The following is a 12599-nucleotide window of genomic DNA, read 5'->3' as shown; positions in this document are numbered from 1 at the left end:
CAGAAGGTGAGCTGAGCTCCCATTATGAGCTGAGGAGTGGATGTGCCTCAAAGGGGACACCAGCTGGGCGTTACCCCTGGACCAGACAGCTTTATCTATTTACCTGGTGGAGAAATTTGGCAACAGATGCCCCACGGGGGTCCTGTTGGGGTGGTGAGACAAAGAAGATGAAACCCTTTGGTGGAGCCCTGAGGATGTTCGGCCTTGTTTTGTTTTCCATGAAATTCGAGTCTTAGAAGGTGAATTAAAAAAAAAAAAAAAAAAAAAATATATATATATATATATATATATATATATATATATATATATGAATATGAGTAGGCCTTCACTGCAAATAAAACCTCAAAGGCAATGCAGATAATCTGATGAATCCACAAACTCTTTTCTTCCTGTTAGTGCTGTTCCACTTTGCCAGAGGCAGGGCTTGGGGTCACAGCCTTTATCTTATAGGAAAGTACCAGGCTGTGTGGCTCATTTCCTTCTCCGAGAGCAGAGGCTCAAGGTTTTTTCCCTTTCATTTACATATAAAATAGGGATCTTGCTGGGGTGAAAGATTGGAAAGTGTGTGTGTGTGTGTATATGTGTGTGTGTATAAATATATATATATATATGTGTGTGTGTGTGTGTGTGTGTATAAATATATATATATGTGTGTGTGTATACACTTATAAGTAATAGATGAGATGAGGCACAAGCTAGAAAAAAAGATATTATTATCTTCCTCTTGGCTTATGGATGAAAACATCTCAAGAGTTAAAGACGTCATAATTAGAAAACACACATCAACTTCAATATAAAATGTACATTTCGAAAATGTACAGTAAAATTCAGGCTGTGATTCATACTCATCATTTTCTCTTCCCTCCAATTTTTCTGAATTAGTAAGGTCATACAATATGAATGAAGAGTAAATAGTATATGGAAACGCAGCCAATGAACATTTGCCCAAGAGGGACCCATATGGTTTAGGGGAAATAACGCAGGCTTTGAAATGACAGAGACTTGTGTTTTTACCCCAGCCCTGTCTCTTAGAGTGGTTTTTAATTGTACTTGCAAACTTCTTCTTCTCCTTCTCCTTCTTCTTCTTCATCATCTTCTTCTTTTTTTTTTTCCCTGAGCAGGCTAAAACCTTGTCTTTGAAATATCATTTACAATGCTTGTTTGCTTAGCATGCCCTCTTTTCGTCGAGAGCATGCAGGAAAAAATAAACACCAGTCCATTCCTATCAGCAACATGTCCAAAATTAGGTCCAAATTACAAAGTTCCACTCTAATGCTTGGAGAAGGCCTGTCAGCCCTGAGCTCCTAAGGCAGAGAGAGAGTGCATATTCCCTTTTCCATTAAAAACCAACACATTTGTTTAAAAAGTCATTTCTTTTTGGATCAAGTCTTAGAAAGAAATCCTGTTGACCCATGAAGATGTGCTTAGAAAAGGCCAGACTTTATCTTGCAAAGGAGAAATAAAGGAGAAAAATGCCAAATGCTTCACAAACATGTACTTCCCAAGAGAATGGCATTTCTAAAGATGAACTGCTCCCTAAACAAGATTGTGTAGCACGAGAGGATGAAGAAAACAAACAGGTACATGATCTTCAAGGTAGAAAGGATCTGGAATATACTGGCCTGGTCTGTATATGCTCCCATGCTAGCATTTAGATTTTGAGGGTTACAGCTACAGATTCCCCAGCTCAAAAATTAGTGCCCAGCACATAGAAGGCATTCAGTAATATTTGTTGAACAAATGAATGCATCTCCTCTACCCACGGGCTGTATATCCATGGAGACCAACACATCAAAAAGTCCTTAGAAACCTGAGATACTTTGGGACAAGGGTGCATTTTGATACATGTTTTCCAGCTCTTTCATAAACCATTAAGTTCCCGAGAAGATGGGTTTAAGTCAATGTCAATATTTGACCTATTAATCTAGGACCCAGGCAAATATCGGGCCCGTGAGCTGCTGGTTTTCAAAACAGCTTAGACTTAGGTCCCTATAATTCTAGACTGAAATCTCAAAATTCAACAAAAATGGTATCAATACGAAAAATGATTGATTAAATGTTACTTCATATTTGTAAGCTATACAGTAGATCCTGTTATCATTAGATAATCACACACACACACACACACACACACACACACACGCACACTCTACCAACCTGGCAAGACCTATTTTAGCACTGAGGACCAAGGCTCTAAAATTAATCATGCATGTGACCTTGGGCAAGTTAAATCTCTTTAGGCCCCATTTCAGTAACTGCATAATGAGACTGGACTAGATCAATGGTTCTCACACTTTCCTGCACGTCAGAATCACCAGGGAAGCGCTATGCACACGCTGTACCCCAAACCAGTTTAACCAGGATCTCCAGAGGTGGGAACAGAGCATTGCAGGTTTTAAATCACCCCAGTGGATTCCACTGGGCAGCCTGCAGGGACGACTGTGGGACTAGGGGTCCTCTAAAGTCCCTTCCTGTTCTAAAAACTGGGATCTTGAGCTCAAAGAACATGAGAAGACCTCTCCTGGGTTCAGAATTTCTCTCCCTCATGTGGAGTGTATCCTTGCCTACCTACTTGAGTTAAATCACCAAAGCACTGCAAATCGACACATTTTTATGCCCAAACTGCTCCCCCGGGCTGGGGCAGGAGGGCCTGGCTGGTGGCAATGCTGAGCCTAAGGAGTGAGGAGTGGGTCTGCTCCTGGTCAACGGCTCACACCTAGGCTGTGCAGAGTTTTTCTGCGCCTGTGATTCTGTCAAAACTCCCTCCCCTTACCCTCCTTTTTCTAATCTAAAATCATGATCTACTACTGCCAGGAAAGGAGTTTCTTGAACTTGTCCTTGACAAGCCAGATGGTTAACTTAACTGATCTGAATTGGTAAGGACAAGTGGTTGATATTTAACATGCTCCCATAGTACCGTGCTTAGAGCAACTTGCCACCCTCCCCAGTGACCAGTGTCTAACCTCAGAGGATCTGCAAGGGAACAGGGCCCAGGGGCTGCTTGACTGAGAGCCATGCACCAGGCACTTGATTTCCGCTGTCTCAGTTCATCCTGTGATGTTGGAATTACTCCTGTTTCACAGCAGAGAAACAACCAGGGCTCTGGGAGGTGACCTGAGCTCCCTAAGGACACCTACAGTTGGTCAATAGAAAAGCCTAGAACTGAGCTCAGGTGTAAGTGGGCTAAACCACACTTTGCTGAGCACACAGCGAATGGGGAACAGATAAAGCAAGGACAGGGATGGGGGGCGGGGAGCTCACTTACATCCGTTCACTTACATGTTAATTAGGAAGAAGGACAGGATACCCAAGAGCTCAAAATACAGGCAACCGTGAACCAGTTGAGAGCAAAGGCCCAGGTCTCGCTTCAAGAACAGGCCTTCCCACGATTCCCCGCCTTTCCTTCACATGCCATCTCCTCACAACTCAAAGCTTTGAGAACCTTTGAAAATGAAGCACATTCCCCCCCCTCCTTCCACCTACCCTTTTATAGTCAGACTACAATCCTTCTTCCAAAAATAAATCAGCCCAAGAGGCCAGAAAAAGCGACGCTTAATGGTTTTATACTTTCATCATTTAGTTATGGGATGCTAGTTGGACAGATTTATCATCACATTTTTACAGATTCCCCTACAAATAAATAACTCTAGGATATGCCCAAATAACCCTGGCCTCTTGACCTAACATGTTTTTATAATTATTTGGCACTCCAATCGTATGCTACTTAAATTAGGTAACAGTCACCAAGTTATTTTTAGGCCATAACACCACACACACACACACACACACACTCTCTCTCTCTCTCTCTCTCTCTCTCTCTCTCCCTCTCCCTCTCTCTCCCTCTCTGTTATATCTAGCTTGCTATTTGTACTCCTTTGCCAAAGGAGCACAGATTGCCTTTTTACTGGCACCACCATTTCTCCCCAACCAATAGTAATAACAATATGAAGCCACATTTACTGAATGCTTACCACATATGAAAACTGGTCTAGACAGTTTGCACACATGAATTCATTCGATTCCTAATCTAACACTATGAGCTAGCTACTGTTATATCCTCTTTTATAAGTGCAGAAACTAAGGAAGTAAGGGATTAAGCAATTTGCCCAAGGGCGCATGGCTGGTAAGAGGGGACCAAGACTAGCTTCAGACAGACCGGATCCCAAATCCCGCCTGAATGTCTCCACCATTTGCTACAAGGCAAACGTTCGGCACGTTTGGATGGTAAGCGGAGGTTCAGAATAACAACGATAAGTTCGTGCATGTAGGTATGTCTTGATTTCACATATCTTAAAAAAAAAAATCCTCCTAACACCCTGAGAGACAAGAGGAAGACTGTTTGTTCCCCCCCAAAACAAAGCAGGAATAGACTATTGTCACAGGGTCCCTGATTTCCAAGCACGGGCATTTATTTTGTTGTCAAACTCAGTATTGCCCAGAAGTGTTAACTTCAGAATCCTTTGTGATTATGGGAAAATGTGCAATCTATGTTGTTCATTCCTCAGGAATCACGATGGAAGGTTTGATGGTATAACAATCTAACTGTCTATGTTATCAAATCTTCCTTACGGATCAGCCTTCCTGACGTGATTTCCTCTCTTCCCCTGCTCCCCACTCAACACCTCTAGCCACGGCAGCAGGCCTGTGGGGGACCGAGGCAGTCGGTCAGTCTTTGTATCCTGACAGCACAGAGCAATTATGGGCATGGGCCCTACGGACCCCCAAGGAAGTGCCTAGAGCCCCCTCCCCCACTCGCTTCTCCACAGACCTGAGAGCTACCTAGCCAGAGTGGAATTCTAAGTTTGAAAAACTCTCAAAAATGGTCACACGACCCTGAAGGTTTTAGGAGTGCAAATGTTGTCCACGCTAGACTATAAAATATTCCCAGCCTTCTCAAGGCTAAGACACAGAGTTGCAACGTGAAACATATTTGAATACATTATGGTCTATGCTAGGAAATATTTCAGCAACCGAAAAAGGAAGAGAAAGCCAATTGGGAAAATAGTGACAACTGTTTACTCTAGGCGATAGGCATGTGGGTGCTCTTTAACCTCTTTTCTACTTTTCTATCTGTTTGAAAATCGTTATTTAAGTTTTAAAGGCACACACCATCTTTCGAGAGGAGCAAAGCCATAGGCTATCCTTTCCGACATAGGCCTATCGGTGATAAAATAGTTCCCTGAATCCAGCTTTCCTGAAAAGTAAGGGTACCCTATAAACACCATGACAAAGGTGGTAGCTCCCATTAAGGAAGGGACCGGAACGGTCTAGTCTTCTTACTCCGTTTGGTTAGAAATTAAACCAAAAAGCAACTTGGGGTGAAACAGATTGTGGCCCTTTCAGAGACTTTGCAAATCCCTACGTATTTATTCATTGGGATCATTTTCACCAGGATGAGCAGAAGCACTGGTCTGATGCCATTTATTCTTCGGAAGCTGAGAATAAAACATAGATTCAGACATAGGTCACCACAGGGAGGGGACTGTAAATTAGAACAGTAACTTAATCCCAGGGGCTTCTGTGCCTCTGATCGGTTTCTTCCCAACCTGACACAGCATTACTAAAATGGTAACTGAGCAGCCACTCTATTTGATAGCACCAAAAATGGAGAACACGGCATTGAAATAGGGGGACATAAAACTTGGACAGGGAGGGTAGCAACCAGTGTTTACAAACACAACCCGGAGAATCAGTTGGGCCAGCCATAAATTACCCAAGATTGTACCGAAATCTCTGAAGAGAAATTAATGAGGCCCCAGAAGTTTCCCCCTTAGACTTGCAACCACCTTCACCCCCATAGCTTCCCTGCGAAAATCGCTCATTCCAAAATGGTACCGCTCCCACCTCGCTAACATAAAATCTTACATCACCAAGGGAGGGGTTAGTAGAATGAACCCCAGCAGAGAACCCAGACCAGAGTGGTCGGCTTGACCCACTCGAGAACTTGGGAGAAGTTGCTGGCCATGCGCTTCTGCGAGAGGCCCACCCCGTTCTTCACCTCAGTGGTGCTACGGGATTAACCTTTGGTTTATTTACCCAGATGAAAGCGTAGGTAAGAGGGGGGAGTGGTTCTCATCGCGATTGCTTTCCTTTCTTTCCCATCTTGGTCCCAATGTTAAGCCGTTCCCCCAAAAGAGACCAAAACGGTAATGACGACAATAATAAATTAATTAGATTACAGGCCCTTTTGCTCCTAGACTATGTATTTTCAACCGACTTCCCAGATACTTGAAGAAAAAGCCCCCAAAACTACAAATAATCCAACCTCTACCGCCAGCGCGTCTTCCAGGTCGACCGCCGCTGTGTCTCACCAACCCGAAAATGACGAGCCCTTGGGGCGGCCGCCCAGGGTGCCCAGTGGTGAGGTCAGCAGCATGTCCAGCCCCGCCCCACTGAGGCAGTCTTACTCAGTGACACCGAGGAGCAAGCCCAGGCTGCTTGGACTCTCAAGCTGCATCCACCAGAGAGGAACCCCACTTCCCTCAGTAGCACCCAGGAGACTCATTTCCCAGCGATGGACAAGCCACCCCCAAACACAACAGTGTCCGCTGCAAACGAGAGGGTAGGATCTACAACTCCTCCTAATCACCCTCGTGTTCAAGGTCAGGGTCATCTTCATTTCTATTGTTTGATGCCTGCCCTCAGATCATACAGACGTAAAAGGTCTACTGTCTCTTAACAACATCTCCTCTACATGAGCAAAGAGATGCCCCGCACGACCACCGGCTAGCCCCTCTCTTTGCTCCCCACCATTACAAATGGGAAATTCGTAGGTTGTATTTTTTCCCACCTGAAAAAAGACAAGACAAGCCAAGACCGTGGTGAGAGAACACTAGCTGGGTAAGCCTACTGGGAATTACTCAAAGTCAACCAAACCAGAAGAGGAAACGATAAAATACACAGACTTTCCTCCACAGAGGAAATCTGAATATATCTGTAACCCTGAGAAAACCCATCAACCACAACAAAAAAGTCTGGGCCCTGCTGAAACTCTCTGGATGTGACCTCCATTACGTTCTCCTTCCCACCAGACCCCACCGACCCTAAGAAAAGTTGTGCCTTTGTGGGAGCACAATGACAGCAAGCTTGAGGAGCTCAGGAGAGGATAGGATCGGGGGACAATATCAGAGCAGTTCAGAACCGTATTTCCAACAACACTACTTAAGAAAAGGCAGAATGCATCATTGGGAAGACAAGGAGAATGGCGGAACTGTCACACAAAGACAGAACAACCGACTTGCTCATCCCAGTGGCCTGCTGCGAGTGAAATAGGGAAGGTATTTAAAGGAACCCAGCAATGCCTTTGGTCAACACTCTTCAGGAGACTTGGTGGTGACGTGGCCCAGAAACCGTATACCTTAGCTCTAAATACAAGAGAAGAAAAGAGAGAGGATGACTGTCTCTCACCATCACCAAAGGACAGAAGACACCGAAGACGCACAGCAGTGCGTAGTGCCCCAAAGGACAATATCGGACGCCAAGGAGGAGCAACCGGGAAAGATCCCAGATGAGGGCTCCCCTGCTGGGTTCGGCAACCCTGGGTGAAAAGGAGCTCAGGAAAGAGCGGGTAACTAACTCTTCCTGCCAGGGCTCAGCAACGCTGACCTCACAGTTCTTCCGCATCCAGGGTACATGGGCAAGTGACCCACCACTCCATCCTGGAAGGAGCCATGATGCCAACGGTTGCCAGGTGAGGCCAGAAAGAACAACGGGTGGGGGAGGTATTTCATAAAAATGTCTCTGTCCCCCTGGAGCTTTGGCAGAAGAATGCATGTTTTGGCTACACTTAACGCTTTCTGTGGGGCCTTATAATAAGGGTCTCTGCCCTTCTTGAAGGTCACTTTATAAACCACCTAAAAGCCCAGCTGGCCAGAGAGGTGAGGAAGAAGCTTCCCCACCAAAAGAACTGGTACCTGTAGGTTTACTTGTAGTTCACCATAGTCGCTGCTTCCTCCGTTCCATCAACTTGGGTTAAATCTGAGAGACAATACCTTTCCAGCTGGTTATTGACTGGAATGGTGCTACCAGCCCAGTTAGGAATTGAGAAGCCATCTGGTGGCACAAAGCCCCTCTTTAGAAAGATGAGAAAACAGTCTCAGAGAGGTGAGATGCTTGCACCACGCAACCAAGCGGCTGAATCGAGCCTGGAACCCAGGGCTTCTGGCTTCCAGTTCTGTGTTACTGGGCTTTTCTCACTCTTACCAGAACAACGAAGGGCCAAGAAGGGAAGACGAGAAGACGAAAGCCTGGCTTGGCCTCGGGTCGCCAGGGTAAGGAGGCTGCCGGAACTTCTAAGACCAAACCCGCACTGGACCCAGGCTGACCGGGACTGCGCTGGGGAAGGGGGCAGGGAGGGCATTACCTTTCAACACCAGAGGCTCTTTGCCTTCTCTCTTCAGGGACTCGAGGACTATGTGAAGAGGCTGGGAGGGCATCACTCGGCTCGGCTCATTGGTATTCTCATCATAAACTATAATTTCTTTGGAAAAGATCCTCTTGAAAGAGTCCTTGCCTTCCCTACAGGAAATCAAGTCTAAGACAGTGATCTTGCCCTGCTGCAGTCGCCGCCGGCTGATCTTGTCGGCACAGTTAATGTGGACAGCTCCTTGGATGTGACTCTTGTTGTACTCCATGAAGGGCCTGCAGTCAATGATGACGGGGCCCTGGCTCGGCAGGTGGCTCTTGCTGCCTTTGGCCATCTTCTTCGCCAGGTCATTGGGGTAGATTATTTTGATGCTGGCTAGCTGCTTGGGGGTCCCTGACACAGGGCTTCCCACCCCACCTGACGGACTTAAAGGGCCTGCGTTCTCATTGCTGTTGACCATCTGGCTGGCAGGGCAGGCGGTAGAGGTTCCGATGGCAGCGGCGACGGCCTGGGTCGGGGCCTGACTGTCCTTGTCGTAGGTTGCCACAGTGCAGCAGCTGGCACTGCTGCATCCACAATTCAGGGAGCGGGCAGAGCCGCTGGATGAGGGCATATACGTCAGATTCGCAGCCTTGAGGGACACGACGGTGGTGGCAATGACCGGAGGGCGGCTGCTACTGCCGGGGGCGGCAGGGCCAAGGTAGCCTGAGTCTAAACAAAGGTTGAGGTCCTGAGGTCGGACGGGCCTAGACAATGCCACCACTAACCTGTCGTCTAAAGGAGACGGAGGCATGAGGAGGCTGAAAACTGGCAATTCAAGAAGAACTCAAGACAGTCTGTAAAGAAGGGGAGGGGGGAAAGAGAGAATAAAGTCACGTGACACAAAAGGCAGTCGGCTCCAAAACCTGGGCAAGGTCTCCGCTTCCCTCTGAGGGAAGGGGTCCCAAGGGCCCTCTACCACGCCACTCTCCAAGCCTGGAGCTTGTCCTTAGAGCTGCCAAGAGGATGTCAACCTGAGGGCCCCCGCCTACATGGTCACCAAGTCCACGGCTGCATGGACCATCTACACCAACGCTGACGAACGACCTTCCGCGGACCCACAGCAAAGGTCGGCCTCGGAGACAGCAAAGGCACGAAGACTCAGACAAGCTGAAGACAGAAAGGAAGGCTCTTCAGAGGCATCTGTTCTGGGCCTCATCTCCTGGGCAGAAGCATCGGGCAGCCATCTGAGAAAGAGCCACTTGTCCACCCTTACATACTTTCCATTTCATCCCCTCACCCGCTGCAAAGGCAAAGCAATGACCAAGAGCGCTGGCATGGCTCCCCAAAATATACAGCAGCTAAATATACATCGGGGGCGGATGGCAACTTTCTGCACATCAGAATGAAAGTGTCCCCCTTCGTGAATCTCTTTAACCAGCAGCTAGTCTCGCTTCCCACTCCTTTGAGAGGCACAGCATGGTCACATTAACCCCCCCCCCCCATGTTTCCTGTCAGTCTCCTATAAATTAATCTGCATTTCCCCTTTTGTTACGAACGAAATGTCCCGAAACAAAGCCTCGGGCCAAGGAGCCAAGTCTTGTAACCCCCCAGCTCTGGCGGACCCATCACCCTTTGCTCCTCTGCTGCCGACCTCATCGCCCCCCCCCCACCCCCACTCCTGCCTTTAAGGAAAGGACCACTTCGACTCTCCTCCCTCCTTCATTTCTCTATTGGCACACACTGTGCATCCCAGAGCTTCTCTCAATGGCAGGCAGCCACCATAGAGGACATTTCAATCCCCCACAGATAGACCCTTGCCCCTTGAAGAGGATGAACTCCGTAGAAAGGACTTCCCAATTAGCCGGTCCCTGTTAAAGGGCGCAGGGAAGGGTTGCCCGCCAGGTCCACCTCCTGTTTCATGAGAGGACGCCTGCAAAGGAACAGTTCCTTCCTTCCCGTGGGCACAGGGGCACTCTCTGACCAGACCCTCCTGGGTCCTCTGCTATTAGACATGCACAGAGAAAAGAAACCAAACCCCATGCAAGAATCGCTCACCTAAAGGAACTTTAAGAGATGGCTGGAAAAATGTCATCTATCATCCGTCTACACACGACCGTCACCATTCTCTGACACAGAGCCAAAGTGTCACAGGCAGAATCCACACGCGCGCGCACACGCATACACACAGAGGCACCCACCCAACACGTCCACAGATCCCCACCGACTCGGGTTTCTCTCTCCCACCTTTGGATGGGAGAGAAGGTTCCATCCCCTTCCCTCCCCCCTCCCTCTCTTCTTCCTCCCTCCCTCCCTTGCGTAGTATTTTTTTTTTTTTTTTTTTTTTTTGAAGAGCAAGTACTATTCCAGAAGCTATAACTGTTTCCCAGCTGGACCAAGCTGGGAAAGTCTTTGCTATTGTGTTACCAGGTAGGGCTCGTCCCGGGATCAACAGCCCGTTTCCTTTGCGAGGGACGCAGAAGCGTGTTTCACGGAGACACAGGCTGGGACCCCCACCTCCACACGGAGTGCGCGGCTCACACGCGCGCACACACACACACACACACACACACACATACATACGCGCGCGCACGGAGTGTATAAAGAGATCTGCATCCCTGCAGCAGAGGGTCGGGCGTATATATTGCCCGTGAAACCATCCAGACTGGCCCAGGAAACCTCCCAGCGAAACACGGAGCTACTACCCTCTCTCCCTTGCTAGTCGTCCTTCCACCTCAAGGCAGGGGCTGGAAAGAAAATTAAGTCGTTCGAGAATGCTACTTCCCCACTCCTGGGCGCTTATCCCCCTTCGCAACAGAGCGCACGAACAAGCCCCTGGCATTTAAAACTGCCGCAAAGCATCCCAACAAACCTCATTTTTTCTTCTCTCCAAACCCAACTAGACTGCAGACAGAGTAAACGCACAGGGCAGCGTGAGCCAACAGCCGGAACCCTCTAACCTCACCTGCTGTGGCTCCCCCGTGAGCATCGCATCGCACACACTCACTCACACTCACACTCACACCGCCTTACACTCCCAGGCTCTCGGGAGCAGCCGCGGTGACTTCCACTTACTTCATAAATAAGCGTAGCCCTCCACCATCTGGCGCTCCGCTTCAGCTATGGATTCGCCCATTCAGCCCCCATTCACTTGGCTTCATTGATCTCCAGCAGCAACATAGTTACTTTCTCTTTTGCTACACTGTAAATGTAAGGTTCTGGGGGGGCGGGCCGGCTGCCGACCGACGGCACGTTGGGCCAATAGAAATCCGGAGAAAGCTGACCGCGGCCTCACAGCGGCCCGCGGCCAATGGGCAGCCTGGGGGGAGGAGCCGGGGGCGTGGCCTCGTCTCTTTAAGGAGGGTTTATCCGACGCCGCTCCGGGTCCTCGGAGTTAGAACACGGGCGGTGATGTCATTGGCAACCAATCAAAAACTTAAAAGGGCCAGCCGGGGCCCGCGCGGAGCAGCTGCTCTCTATTTACATGTAAACCGAACCGGCTGGATGCGGTTAACCCTTTCCGGGGCTGAAGTGTCAGTGGGCTGGACTCGCCGCTCCGGCTAAAACTGGCTGGGTCCGTTTGCCAGGATCCCCCCCCCCCCGCCCCCTGCACCCCCGCTCCCGGTGGGCAGACCACGCTTTCCTTTTCCTTCTCACTCGGGACGGAAGATCAAAAGTGTCGGAGTAACTTTCTCCAGGCAAGAAACAAGAACAATCACCGTCCCCAGTGGGCGAACCGGGTTCTCCGAGTCGCTCGAGGTGCTTTGACAAACGCGAACCCGAGAGCCACGGACCTCGCCGAGCCGCCAGCCGTGGGACCGACGTGAGCGCGCTGCCAGGGGCGTCGCTTCGGCGGCGGCCCGCGAGCACCCGCCGCGCGCTGGGGGCCGGGGCGCGGGCGCGGCTGGCGAGCGGGCGGGCCGGCCCCGCGGAGCGAGGCCCACCCAGCCGAGCTGCGCCCCGCGTCTTCGGGCCGCGCGACTCGGCTCTGCGTCTCCGGGAAGCGTCGGCCGCCCGCCCGCCCGCAGATGTCGCTGCCCCTCCGGCTGCCCTGCTGCTACCCCGCGCGGCGGTGGCGCGGCGCCCTCTGGCTCGCCTGCATCTGCGCCCCGGTCACGCCCCCGCCGTCCCCCCGCCCGCGTCCCGGGGCTCGGCCGAGGCGGCGCTGCGGAGGGCTGCTCAGAGGTGGCGGCGGCCTGCGTCCAGGCCAGAAGCTACAGGGTGCGCGCCCACGAGGCCCGGCGTCGCGACGGGG

The 12599-nt window shown here is 49.9% G+C and overlaps 1 protein-coding gene across 1 annotated transcript in view; it reads right to left on the bottom strand.

Moving 5' to 3' along the window:
* The window catches only part of DUSP10 (dual specificity phosphatase 10), a 40837-nt gene extending 28925 nt beyond the window's left edge, over window positions 1-11912 (bottom strand). Inside the window, exons 1-2 of the mRNA XM_045455705.1 lie at window positions 11420-11912; window positions 8363-9201 (exon numbers count right to left, since the gene is read on the bottom strand). Of these exons, the coding sequence (XP_045311661.1) occupies window positions 8363-9158 (796 nt within the window). The 5' untranslated portion in view covers window positions 9159-9201; window positions 11420-11912. The remainder of the gene's footprint in view (window positions 1-8362; window positions 9202-11419) is intronic.
* Between the last annotated feature and the right edge of the window lie 687 nt (window positions 11913-12599).

Source organism: Leopardus geoffroyi, chromosome C3 (genome assembly GCF_018350155.1).
Source record: "Leopardus geoffroyi isolate Oge1 chromosome C3, O.geoffroyi_Oge1_pat1.0, whole genome shotgun sequence".
Classification (NCBI taxonomy): Eukaryota; Metazoa; Chordata; class Mammalia; order Carnivora; family Felidae; genus Leopardus; species Leopardus geoffroyi.
This window is presented reverse-complemented; position numbering and strand designations above follow the sequence as displayed.